This window comes from Erinaceus europaeus, chromosome 17 (genome assembly GCF_950295315.1).
Source record: "Erinaceus europaeus chromosome 17, mEriEur2.1, whole genome shotgun sequence".
Classification (NCBI taxonomy): Eukaryota; Metazoa; Chordata; class Mammalia; order Eulipotyphla; family Erinaceidae; genus Erinaceus; species Erinaceus europaeus.
The window spans coordinates 8,452,750-8,466,649 of record NC_080178.1 but is presented as its reverse complement, the minus strand read 5'-3'; the positions used below and the strand labels follow the sequence as shown (position 1 = coordinate 8,466,649).

General features: G+C 40.9%; 1 protein-coding gene across 1 annotated transcript; it reads left to right on the top strand.

Annotated features, from left to right (window-relative positions):
• The first annotated feature begins 455 nt into the window (after window positions 1-455).
• Window positions 456-13,192, top strand: GLYATL2 (glycine-N-acyltransferase like 2). The gene is made up of 6 exons (XM_060176245.1): window positions 456-641; window positions 2,890-3,007; window positions 4,206-4,313; window positions 7,104-7,230; window positions 7,327-7,498; window positions 11,136-13,192. Exons 2-6 carry the CDS (start codon window positions 2,930-2,932, stop codon window positions 11,539-11,541), a joined length of 891 nt encoding a protein of 296 aa, XP_060032228.1. The 5' UTR covers window positions 456-641; window positions 2,890-2,929; the 3' UTR covers window positions 11,542-13,192.
• The last annotated feature ends 708 nt before the right edge of the window (window positions 13,193-13,900 follow it).

Sequence of the window (13,900 nt, the reverse complement as noted above, 5' to 3'; positions counted from 1 at the left end):
GAATCAACCCTGGCGATCAATGGGGTGACAGGTGTCGCAGCCAGATCGCCCTCACAGCCTCCTTCTCTATTTCAATTGTTTAACTTTAGACAATGGTACTCATGATGAGATGTATAAGGATCGGTTATTGTATTAACAGTAACTCTTCTCGGGTGTCTTCTCCCAAGTCACAAGTGATTGAAAGCATAAAACCTGGCATGTCTCAATAAGCCAAATTATTCAAGTCTTCTGTTTGTGTTATAACACCATTCAAATACGAGTCCACTGGACCATTTGTGCCAACTCCTTTCCATTTCCTTATGTTGGTTTTGGACTAGCCAATCAGAAACAGGGGGAATGAATAAATCAAAATCTTCTGTCAGCAACATTCTGAGAGAGTTGTGGAAACTGCCTGAGAGAGAACGCGTTCCTGGGCTCTCTCTGGTCCACAGAGCCTGTGACTTCATGTTACTGAACAGAATATCCACTTTGCTTGATAGGGACTCACAGATTCTTGGAGCTTTATGCTAAAGGGTGACAATCTACATCAGTTAGAGTTTACTGTGAACTTGTCTGTAAAGTAGTGATCACAGCAGCCTGAGCACTTGATGCACTGAGAACCCATAGAAGGTGGTGTGTGCAGGTCTACAAAGAAACTTCAGGTAAGCAGAATCATTCTGAATGTGTTTTTTTTTCCTCAGCTTTACAAATAATCCTTTGAAATAATTTGCATTTGTCCTTATTTTTCCCCCACTTGCAAACCCTTGCAAGAAGTACTGACCAGAGTCCTAATGTTGAGGACCACTTCCTCAAAGTATTGTAGGTCCCTGGAGCCAGAAGTTTAATGCACAGGGCTTGGGGGTTAGCATAATGGCTCTGCAAAAGACTTTCATACCTGTGGCTCTCAGGTCCCAGATTCAATCCTCAGCACCACCATTAACCAGAGCTGAGCAGTGCTCTGGCCTCTCCTTCTCTCTGTATCTCTCTCTCTCTTTCTCTCTCTCCCTCTCTTTCTTAAATAAAGAAACAGAAAGAAGGAACAAAAAAGAAAAAGGAAGGAAGGGAGGGAGGGAGGAAAGAAAACAAAAAGGAAGAGAGAGAGAAAGAAGTTGATGTATGTCACTTTGAACTGGTGAGCTGTCTAAAATCGGCTACCAGGATTGGAGGATTCATAGTGCTGGCACCAAGGCCCAATGATAACCTTGGAGGCAAAAAAGGGGAAAAATTTATTGTTTATAATAGCTGTTACGATAATTTTCTAGAAATAGAATTATTGAATAGTGGGCTGTGTGTATTTTTAAAAAGTATTATCTTTATTTATTGGACAGACAGCCAGAAATCAAGATGAAAGGGGGAGAGAGAGGGAAAGAGACAGACACTTGCAGCCCTGCTTCACCACTCACAAAGCTTTCCCTCTGCAGGTGGGGACCAGGGGGCTCAAATCCAGGTCACTATAACATGTGCACTCAATCAGGTGTGCCACCACCAGGCCCTGCTGGTGTGTATTTTAAAGGTTGTTAGAATGTAAGTCCAGTTCTTAAACTTTTGTAAAATTATATTTGAGTAGTGTCACTGTTAATCAACATTTTTACCTTCCTATGATTTTGTTCTACAGGGAAAAAAAAAAGAACCTCGCATAATATGATCTTTAGAACTTGTTTTAGAACTTTGTGTTCTTTTATGAAGGTAAAAAAAAATTATGAGTTGATACTGTGGCAACTTTAAGGCAAGTGTTTCAATGCCTTAGGTGTTTTAAGGGACCCCAGTCTCCTTCCGAAACTTTCAAAGGGCAATTTCCAGAGAGATACAATTTTCTTTACTTCCATTTGCATGGATGAAGATATTCACTGCTCATATTCTTGCCCAGATTTGAGTTAAGTGGGCATGCATGGACAAATTAATTTCATCACATACATTACAGCCCTTCTATCTTTAAACATCAAGTCATTTTATTAGGGAAATAATGATTTATTTATTTAAGACAGTTGTCACATGGATACAAATTCATTTCTCCTCTTTATTTTAATTTTAATTCCAATATCACTTCATTATGGAAATGATGATTTCTAAGATTATCATTGTCACAGGGGGATATTCCCACAATTTTCCAAAACAAGTGATCATTATATTTGACCAACAATCAAGCCATCATTTTATTCCACTATAGGGATGTAGATCCCCAACCTCCCCTTAGTACTCCTCCCAGCCTCCTTCTGAATCTCCAAGTCTGCAGTGGTAGACTATTGGCCATAGGGGATTCACTCTGTATTGTCCTTTGCTTTATTTCTTGGAATCCATCTGGCTGTGAGATTATCAACTATTCATCCTTCTCCTTGTAGCTTATCTCTCATCATGATTCCCTCTAGTTCCCTCCATGTTGTAACAAAAGAGAATATGTCGTCTGTTCTTATGACTATGTCACATTCCATCTTGTGTATACGGTTATGGTGCTTCTTAATGTGAAATTGTTGTGACAAAGAGTCCCATCTTGTCACAGCCCCGGACTTTCATTTTTCCTTGTGTATAATAAACAAATCAAGAGTGAATTTTCAGTGAACTGTAGTGTATCACAACAGATTTGAGAACTTAGAAGCATGAGAGGAAAGAGGCTGGAGATAAAAGTCCCTGTGGTAGAATAGGATGAGGGTTTAGTGGAAGGTGAAATGTACAGACATCTATCTTGGAGAAATGTAGCAACGCATCCTTGTGACAACAAAAACTGTATAAATCAACATTGCATCAATAAAGTGATTCTGAAGTTGGGACCAATAAAAGAAACCGATTTGAATTACGTAATTTCAAAAGCCCTGGATCTCTAACAGGGGAGTGTTCTGGTCAACTTCTTCTTCCTCCTCTCTCTGAACACCTGCCTCGTTTTCAGGTACTTTGTGTGTGTGTTTACTTCCGTAGGTCACCTTCCTAAGCAAAGGCAACCGAGGTGATACACAAGATGATTGTGCTTTGTGAATCCTGGAAGCTGCAGATTCTCTATGAATCCTTAGAAAAACACATCCCTGAATCTTTGAAGGTAAGGGTGTTGGGTTGAGGGAAATCTGGGAGAGAGACCTGATCTATGAGGACAGACTCCAGGATAAGAAGTCTTGTGGAGGGGGCAGGACACGGTACATCTGGTGGTCCTAGTGCTGTACACGGTACTTCTTGTGGTGAAAGGGCTAGAACCCAGGGCCTCATATCTTGATAAATACTAGGTAAGATATCTCTTGCCGGGGGTAGGGCGGTAGTGCAGTGGGTTAAGCGCAGGTGGTGTGAGTGAAGCCCAAGGACCCGCGTAAGGATCCTGGTTAGAGCCCCCGGCTCCCCACCTGCAGGGGAGTCACTTCATAGGCAGTGAAGCAGGTCTGAAGGTGTCTGTCTTCCCCTCCTCTCTACTCCTTTGCTGTCTTCCCCCTCTCGCCATTTTTCTCTGTCCTATCCAACGACAACATCAACAACAACAACAATAATAACTACAACAACAATAAAACAACAAGGGCAACAAAAGGGAAAATAAAAAAAGATATCTCTTGCCTCCCTGAATTGATTAATTAGTCTCTATTTTACCTAAAATGTATTTACTTACTTTACTAAAGAGTGAGAGGCCAGAGCACTGTTATTGGTATATACAGTACTGGGGACTGAACTCAGGACACACAGGTGCACGTCCTGCACTCCACCCACTCTGCCACCTCCCTGTCCACCTGCTTTTTCTGTTGCCAGCAGGTGTGTGGGCATGCACCACAAATCCATGGTTCCCAGTGACCAATATTTTTCCTTTCTATTTTATTGGATAGGACAGAAAGAAATTGAAAGAGGCAGGGGACATAAAGAGGGAGACAGAGAGACACCTGCAGACCTGCTTCACCACTTAAAAAGAGTCCCTCTGCAGGTGCAGAGAAGGGCTTGAACCCAGATCCTTGCACACTGTAATATGTGTGCTTCACTGTGTGCACCACCATCTGATTCCTTGCAATTTTTTTTTAAATGCATGAGTTCATGTCAGGGGACCAAGTTCCTAGATGATTTACCACCTGCTTGGATTTTTGTGAACCCTTTCTGAGTCCTTTTGCATCAAACCTTCCCATGGATAATCCAGTGAAGCATCCTGGGAACACGTGATCTCTTCTGTCAAGTCCTCCTTGCACCTGGATTCCTTTGTCCTACTACATCTCACACCCAGATCAAAGAAAATCTTCATCCTCTCCTGTTTTACTCTGTTTCTCTTGTAGGTATATGGAACCATTTTCAACATCAAAGAGAAAAACCCTTTCAACCTGGAGGTGCTGGTGGATGCCTGGCCAGATTACCAGATAGTCATTACACGGCCTCGGAAAGAGGTAAGAGCCCCAGCTACTGAACACCAGGCCCGTCACTCTCAGGATGTTCCCTATATGGGAAGCAGAGAACTGACACTGGGGTGTAGGAGAAGGATGTTGTCACCCTTGATTCACAGAGATCCTTGGAATATTGCTTGGTGCGGAGACTACTGGTGGGAGAAGCCACAGTGAGATAGTACATGGGAACAGATGAGGAGTCAACAATCTAGAAGCTTGTAACTTCAAGATCTCACCTAGCCAATCCCTTTCATCAAAACCCCGATCAGAAGTACATACCCTAACACAGACTCCTGTGGATGAGAACTTTTTTTCTCCTTGTAACTAAATGAACATATTCCAATAATATCTGAACTGCATCAAGAGTGGATTTGAGGTCTAAATTGGCCAAGTACTAACTATATGACCTTAAGGGAATTGTTACTTTCTCAACAATAAAAGATAATACTGACAAAAATCACACACACACACACACACACACACACACACACACACACACACACACACGTGTACCAAGACTGTCATCCCCATCTCCCAAATTTGAGACATATAAATAGAAAAATACCTTCTATCCCAGAGTAACTGTCCCTAGTTCTCCATTTACATCGTAATAAGAAAAATAAGAACACAGCTTCACCAGCAGTGACCTCCAGGGAAGTTTTAGCAGCAGAAACACAAGCAGACAAGTGACGGCAGTGCCAAGAATGGTGCTCTAGGCTGAATGGTGGCTCACCTGGTAAAGCACACACATTACCATGCCTGAGGACCTGGGTTCAAGCCCTCGGTCCCCACCTACAGAAGGAAAGCTTCACAAGTGTTGGAGCAGTGCTGCCAGCATCTCTCTCTTCCCTTTTCTCTTATTCATCCTCTCTCAAAACAAAAAATAGGAAAAAAAAAAAAAAAGGGTGCTTCTGGGGTCAGGAGAGAGACTCAGTAAAAAAAATATGTGTATATACATAAAATACTTACTTGAAAAAGAAAATAAAAGAGTGGTCCCTCTACTCTAATGCAGCTGTGAGCTCTGGCATGGTGGCTCTTTCTCAAGTCCTCCTCACTCATGTGTACACCAAGAACCAATCACCACGCTAGCTCAAGTTCTAGATCAGAGTTAACTTAGGCAACTCCTCCTCATAGACCCAGAGTGTTAGCCCAGCTCTATTGTTTCAGACCTTACTATTTCAGACCTTAACATGACATATAGTACACCTTCTACTCCAGACAAGGGTTCTCCTCACCCAGATTCTTCAGAACAACAAACTTCAGGGCACCATCAGAAAGACACTGTCGTCAGTGTGTGAGTTGTGAGTTATTCATCAAAGGATGATAAGACCATTTTTGTGGGAGTTGGGCTGTAGCGCAGCGGGTTAAGCGCAGGTGGCGCAAAGCACAAGGACCGGCATAAGGGTCCCAGTTCGAACCCCGGCTCCCCACCTGCAGGGGAGTCGCTTCACAGGCAGTGAAGCAGGTCTGCAGGTGTCTGTCTTTCTCTCCTCCTCTCTGTCTTCACCTCCTCTCTCCATTTCTCTCCAACAACGACAACAACAATAATAACTACAACAATAAAACAACAAGGGCAACAAAAGGGAATAAATAAAATAAATATTAAAAAAAGACCTTTTTTTTTTTTTTACTATTTCCAGGTGGGAAAAGAGGGTATTATGAGATTGAGTCTGGCACTTCAGACTTACAAAAATAACTGTCATGCTATGTAAATATAACTATTTTTAATTTTTTATTAGTGATTTAATGGTGATTAACAAGACTGTAAGATAACAGGGGTACAGTTCCATATAGTTCCTACCACCAGAGGTCTGTGTCCTATCCCCTCCATTGGAAGCTTCCCTATTCTTTATCCCTATGGAACAGGTGTCTTAATGGGGTGCAGAAAGTGGAAGATATGGCTTCTGTAATTGGTTCTCTATTGAACGTGGACATTGGCAGGTTGATTCAGCCTGTTTCTGTCTTTCCCTAGTGGGGTAGCACTCTGGAGAGGTGAGACTTCAGGACACATAGATAAGGTCATCTACCCAGGGAAATCAGGATGGACTCATAGCAGTATCAGCAACTTGGTGGCTGAAAGATGGCAAAATAAAAAGCAGGACAAATTGTTCAATAAACAGAAACCCAAAGGTAGATATAAAGCAGGTGAAATTAGGAATCTTAGGGTGGAACCAAGCTAAGAAGTAAATTTTAGGTATGTTCCTAGGGGCCCATGACTTTAGTAATTTTTGCCTGAGCCTGACAGCTAACATGCAGGTGGGCTGAAAATATTTTCTGGGAAGATGGTGTCAGCATTGCAAATAGAGCTAGAAAGTTGGATTAGGGCAGAGAGTAGCTCCTAAACATGAGGAAATTATTTAAGTGTCATTAGCTGTAAACCCTATCTATCTGACCTTGGGCCCATGTCTATGCCTTTTTAGCACAGGAGCCTGTGTGACCTCTGAGTCTCTGTCAGTCTGAGTTCACAGTTCATAGTCACAGGTGGGGATATTCCAGGCTGTTCTTATTTCAGGGCCAGTTTTTCTCAAGTGGCAGAGTAGGCAGACCCAGCCTCCCTTCAGAGAGTAGACAGTTTCAACCATTGCTGCTCTCCAAGGAGGGCAAGACCCTACAAAGGCTCACAGGAAGGCTTATGGTGGTGTTTCTGTTGGAAGTGGCCAGTGATGATGGAGAGAGGGCCTATTAGAGGTCTAGAGGTGTATCATATTTATGTGTGAATCCAAGAATTCCCTAACTAGATCCCTAGGCGAAGGGAGTGGCCTGGTATTAAATATTACTGTTTTGTTATATCAGGAGATGAAGGATGATCAGGATCATTATACCAACACTTACCAAATCTTCACCAAAACTTCAAACACATTAGAGGAAGTCCTGGCAAACCCTGAAGTTATCAACTGGGAACAAATCTTCCAGATCCAAGGTAATTAATTGGTTTGAAATAAATGACAGAAGAATCCTTGGTTTATTCAGAAATGATAAGGGAGGGATGAAACAGCTGTCTTTCTCCTCTCTGCAGGCTGCCAAGAGATTGTGGATGCAGCAGTAAGAAAAATTGCAGCTTCAAAATCTGTACAGGTAGATTCCACCAATACCAGACTCTTTCCCATTACCGTACCACCAAAGTTCAAGATGATGAGTGATGACAAGACGAACTGTATGGAAATGATCAACATGGTTGAAGAGAGCAAGTAGGACTTTATTATTTTTTTTCCTCCCAAATTCCTGGAAGAATCAGTCCTTTGCAGTAGGGAATAAACCTGGAAATGTAGAATTTAAGAATAAATTATTATGGGGGCCCACAATTTATGGGTAATGGAATATAACTGTTAGCTAGCATCATAGGCAGGGAAGACATTTATTAGATAAGGTCTTTAATTCACTTAAGTCACAATAACATTTTCTTAACCATTCACTTGTCATTGGATCTCTGGATTGCTTTCATGTCTGGGCTATTACAACAGTACTGCTACTGTTATCATCATATATCTTTATATTATATGAGGGTGAAATCAACCAATACTTTGCATATTTTTGTTCTGATTTATGTTTTTCACATAATCCCCTACAGCTCCATCTGCCTCATTGTGAATGGCAGCTTTTCACCCTTTTTTGTTTATTTGTTTTTTTAAACAACTAAACAATAGTCCATTGTATAAATTCATTACATTTTCTTTATTCAATCATTTGTTGGTGGACACTTCAGTTGGTGCCCTATTTCAGTTACTGCAGACACTGTGGGTATAACTTTTGGTGCAGATATTTTCATTTTATTCAGATAAGATACCCAAGAGTATAACAATTGGATCACATGGTAGTTCTACATTTAATTTATTTTTAATATTGCATTTATTTTAATGAGAGTGACAGAGAGAAACTAGCGCCCAGCTCAGCTCTGGCTTATGAAGGTGCTTGGGATTGAACATAGGACCTCAGAGCCTCAGGCATGAAAGTCTTTTGCAGAACCACTATACTGTTTCCCCATCTATTTAACTTCTTAAGGACATTCCAGTCATTTTGCCTTCCAAGATGATTGCACCAATTAAAATCCCTCCTAGAATGGGTATTGGTAACTTGGAGGTGTATGCTTTCAGTATTCTCTGTGTGTTGCTTGGGCTCTCCTTTTAGAATAGATGTTGTATTATACTGCAAGCCTCTTGTCATTCAGCAAAGTGTTGTGTACACTTTTCACAGAAGCTCATATAGATTTCTTTCGTTTATTGAGAAAGAGACATGAACTATTTTGTATTCCTGTATTAACATACTCCTGATGTCTCTCCAGTTCTCCCTGATAACAGACATTCTGTAATAAATGTATCTTTCAATAGATTATCACTGAAGTTATGTAAATATTTTTTAAAAATGGACTCCTAGAAATGGAATAGTTGGATCAAATAATAGGCATATTAATGGAAATGTATTACCAAATTGCATGGTAAGACTTCAGTGAGTTTAATCTGTGATATGAAGTAACCTAAGTGCCCTTCAGTGGGATATAGATGAACTCATTACAATACAGTTCAAACACTGGACCAATATGTAGCCACTAACAAGAGTGAAATGGTTCCACATGAACTGGCAACACACATCTGCCATTGTTTCTGGAATGTTAGATAAAGTTATTGCATTCCTGTTTGCCTCTAGTAAAGGTAACTTTGGATAGTCAGAGAAAGAAGAAAGGAAACTATTTCTCATTCAATGCAAACAAGTCAATAAAATCCAGACATGAGGATCTTAAGAAACACATATGCACAGGGAAAATGTTAAATGGGGCTCAATGATGATGCTTAATATTATAATTCAGGAAATCAGGAAGGGAGTACCTACCTTAAGGTGATTTATTTTTCTCCTAAGCCCAAGTGTATAGTTTGTTATCTCACCACTCTAGGTTTAGCTTTGTCACAGAAGGGCAGGTGAAGGTGCTCAAGACCTTTGAGAGAGCAGGTTCAGGCCAGGCATGGAAAAGAACCAAAAGAACGACCGGCCCAGCAGTAGAAAAGTAATCCTCTATGACGTCTCCTGCTGGTGAATACAAATGACTTTTTTTTTTAAATTGCCACCAGGGTTATTGCTGGATTTTCATGCAAGATCCACTGTTCCCAGTGGCCATTTTCTCCTTATTAATTTTTTCTTTCTATTTTATTGTGATAGGGCAGAGAGAAATTGAGAGAGAAGGGGGACAAAGAGAGGGAGAGAGAAAGATAGACACCTGCAGACCTATGTTGTTGCTCATGAAGCTCACACACACACACACACACACACACACACACACACACACACACACGGAAGTAGGGGCTTGAACCTGCCTCCCTGTGCATGGTAACATGCACTTAGCATGGTGCATCAATGACCGGCCCCAAATGACTTTAAAACAGACAAATAGTCCATGAAACTCTTTCTTCCCTATGGAGGGGTAAATGTTGTGAAGTCTTCTCTCTGCTAGAACTGCCCCTACCCACAGAAAATGTTACCCTAATTTAACAGATGTGAAAAACTCAGCTTCAAATGACCGTCCAGTGAGTGATTCAAGGTTAAAACCTTGATTGTTGACAACAAGAAACCCATTTACTCCTGTGTTGGTTCTTGTTGTGTTCTTGGTGTCTCTCTCGCTCTTAAATTTTTGCGTATTTATTATTGGATAGAAACAGAGAAATTGAGAGTGGAGGCGGAGATAGAGAGGGACAGAGACAGAGAGAAGCCTGCAGCTTTACTTCACCACCCATAAAGCTTTCCCTCTGCAGGTGGGAACCAAGGGCTTGAACACCAGTCCTTGAACACTATGGTGTGTGCTTTTATCCAGGTATGCCACCACCTGGCCCGTTTTTGGTATTTCTCTAGAAAAATACAGTGATGGACTCTCATCTTCCTGTGACTTACATTTTATTGCCTGTTGAAAGAGATATAACCTTGTATATTTAGCTTATGAAATACAATGCAAAAGCCATATATATATATGTCTTTGAAGATGTATATGTCTATATATATATATATATATATATATATATATCTTCAAAGACAATGCAGTCACATTGAGGCATGATTTAGCCTACACCCTCTTTATTTTAGGAATGGGTACTCATTTCCCTCTCTCTTGGAACATTTGCTTGAACTTTTCTGAACTGCATTGCATTGTATCATCTGACCTTTAAGAAATTTCTCAAGTGCATAAGTTTTTTTTTCCTTTTTGTTCCATTTATTTATTTATTTATTTATTTATTTATTTATTTATGAAAGGAGACGTTAACAAAACCGTGGGATAGAAGGCTTACAACTCCACACAATTCCCACCACCCGATCTCCATATACCACCCCCTCCTCTGATAGCTTTCCCATTCTCTGTCCCTCTGGGAGCATGAACCTGGGGTCATTGTGGGTTGCAGAAGGTGGAAGGTCTGACTTCTGTAATTGCTTCCACGCTGAACATGGGCATTGACTGGTCAATCCATACTCCCAGTCTGTCTCTCTCTTTCCCTAGTAGGGTGGGTGGAGTGCATAAGTTTTTACAACTTTTTATGAATTCACTTATTTATTTATGAGGGAGGACAGAGAGAATCAGAGCATCATACTGATAGTGTCATGCTGGGATTCTGACTCAGGACCTCATACGTGAGAGTCCAACACTTTATCCATTGTACCGCCTTCTGGACTGCACATGTAAGGTTTGCACCATGGTTGCTGGGAGAACAGACATAGAGAAGATGAGGCTTTTGTCCAGCTATTTCTTTCTCTGGACTGTGGAAGCTGCAAGGAAAGGAATGATGTCATATGTATTCCCTGGTAAATATTGAAGAAATAAATGCATGCCTTCCCCACCCCACCCCCCAACAGAAAAGAAAGTTTTCTGAACATCTTCCTGGATACCTTCCATGCCAAGCTTGTGAATGAGCAGTGGGACTATGGGAAAAATGAGAAGAGTTTAAAATATATTAAGCGCTGCCTCCAGCATTTTCCAGGATTCGGGGTGCTGGGTCCAGAGGGGGATCCCATCTCTTGGCTTGTGACGGAGCAATCCTGTGAGTTAAGAATGGGTTATACGGTGCCTAAATACAGAGGCCGAGGTAACATGTGGCAAATTGGTTATTGTGTTATAAAGTACCTTATTCAGAAAAAAGTGCCATTCTATTTACATGTGGCAAAAGATAAAGAAAGAAACCATGAATTACTGAAGAGCTTTGGGATTGAGGATTCTTGTGACTGGTACCAGTGGAAATGTATTCCCAAGAAATATTGTTGATTGGGGCCACTGTCCATTGTGAACTCCAAACCTTTCTTAATAGGGTGTTTAGGGAAATCAGTCAGTATAAATACGACATGATAATCCACATGAACACAGAAAAAACACCCTTATCAGATAGCTATTCATTATTTAAGCAGACCCTTATAGAATAAATTCCCCTTCCTTCTCCTCATGTTAAAGGGAATTAGAAACTTTGGCTTCATAGTTTTCCTTTATGGTGATCACCATCTCTACATTAGAATCACCCACTGTGAACTGTAACTACAATTAGTAGGGTGGGGTGGGGGTAGATAGCATAATGGTTATGAAAAGAGACTCTCATGCTTGAAGCTCCACAGTCCTGGGTTCAGTCACCCGCACCAACATACATTGGAGATGAACGGTGCTCTGGTGAAAACAAACAAACAAAACGCATTGCAATTAGAGTTAAATCATTAGTAAAGGACTTCCTTTACAAATAACATTTTTTTCTGATTTGAAGAATTTTCATGTTTCTATTCATAAAAATCAGACTTCTGCCTGGAAGATAGTCTCCTCTGGCCACCTCTCCTTCCTCCCCCACAGCTGTCCAGAGGAGTTTTTAAAAGTTCTTGGTATCATAGCCGTTGATTCTGAGAATCCTTTAAAGAGATTTGGAAACAGCTCAGTGAATTAAAACTATGTGACTATCAATGAAAAGATGCATTTTTATTAGTGATTTAATAATGATCAACAAGACTGTGGGATAAGAGGAGTGCAATTCCATACATTTCCCACCACCACAGTGCCATATCCTATCCCCTCCATTGGACACTTCCTTATTCTTTATCCCTCTGGGAGTATGAACCAAATATCTTTATGGGGTATAAGAGGTAGAAATACTGGCTTCTGTAATTGCTTCTCTGCTGGACTTGGACATTGACAGGTTGATCCATACTCTCAACCTGTTTCCATCTTTCCCTAGTGGGATAGGGCTCTGGGGAAGTGGGGTTCCCAGGACACATTGGTGAGGTCATCTGCCCAGGGAAGTCAGGTTGGTATCAGGGAAGCCTCTACAACTTGGTGACTGAAAATCACTAAGATATAAAACAGAACAAATTGTTTAATAATCAGGAACCTAAAGGTAAGAATAGAGCAGATAGAACTAAGGCTCTTCATATGGGGAGAAGCTAGGAAGGTATAGTTCATGGGGCCTGTGACTTTACTAATTTTGGCCTGAGTCCCACAGATAATATGCAGGTGGTTTAGAAGTATTGTCTGGGAAGATGGTGTCAGAGTTGAAAATAGGACTAGAAAGCTATATCAGGGCAGAGAGTAGCTTTCAGATATGGAAAAGTACATAAGTGCAGTTAACTGTAAACCCCACTGATCTGACCTGGCATCCATGTCTATTCATACTTGGCACAGGAGCCTGTGTAACCTCTGCATCCTTGTCAGTCTGAGCACAGAGTTTTTTGACCAACCTTTAATCACAGGCACTTGGCAGGTTGAGCTGGGAAGCTTAATTTCATATTCTCAATACTATTTTCATATTAATGCTGTAATAGCTTATCATTGTAAAAAAACACAAATAGAGTGACTAAAAGCAACAGAAATGTGTTATCTATGTGCCTGAAATGTACATAATATTATAAAACAATATTACTTCAATAAAAGCTTGATTTAAAATGTCTTTTTGTTGTTTGTTTTTATTTTTCCCATGTTTTATTTGTGATTAATAAGAAATTACACGAATGTAGGATGGCAGTGTATACTTTCACACCACCTCCACCAATAAATAAATAAATTAAAAGTTACTGTTTGGGACCGAGCAGTAGTGCACTGGGTTAAGCGCACATAGCATGAAGCACAAGGACCAAGTACCTGCACAAGGATCCCAGTTCCAGCCCCGGCTCCCCACCGGCAGGGGAGTCACTTCACAAGCAATGAAGCAGGTCTGCAGGTGTCTGTCTTTCTCCCTCGCTTTTTTTCCTCTCTCAATTTCTCTCCTATCCAAAAAAAAAAAAAATGGCATCCAGGAGCCATGAATTTGTAGCCCCTGTGATAACTCTGGAGGCAAAAAAAAAAAAAAAAAATTGTGGGAGGGTGGGAACACAGAACTTAGGTGATGGAGGTGGTGTGGGAGTATACACGACCATCCTACACAATCATCCTACATTCTTTAATCTCTTATTACAGGTGGGCTAAAAGCATGGTCTGGGAAGATGGTGTCATAGTTGGAAATAGGGACTAGAAAACTGGATCAGGGTAGAGAGTAGCTCCCAAATATGGGAAAAGTATATAAATACCGTTAACTGTAAACTCCATTGACCAGACCTAGGGCCGGTGTCTATTCATATTCAGCACAGGAGCCTATGTAATCTCTGCATCCTTGTCT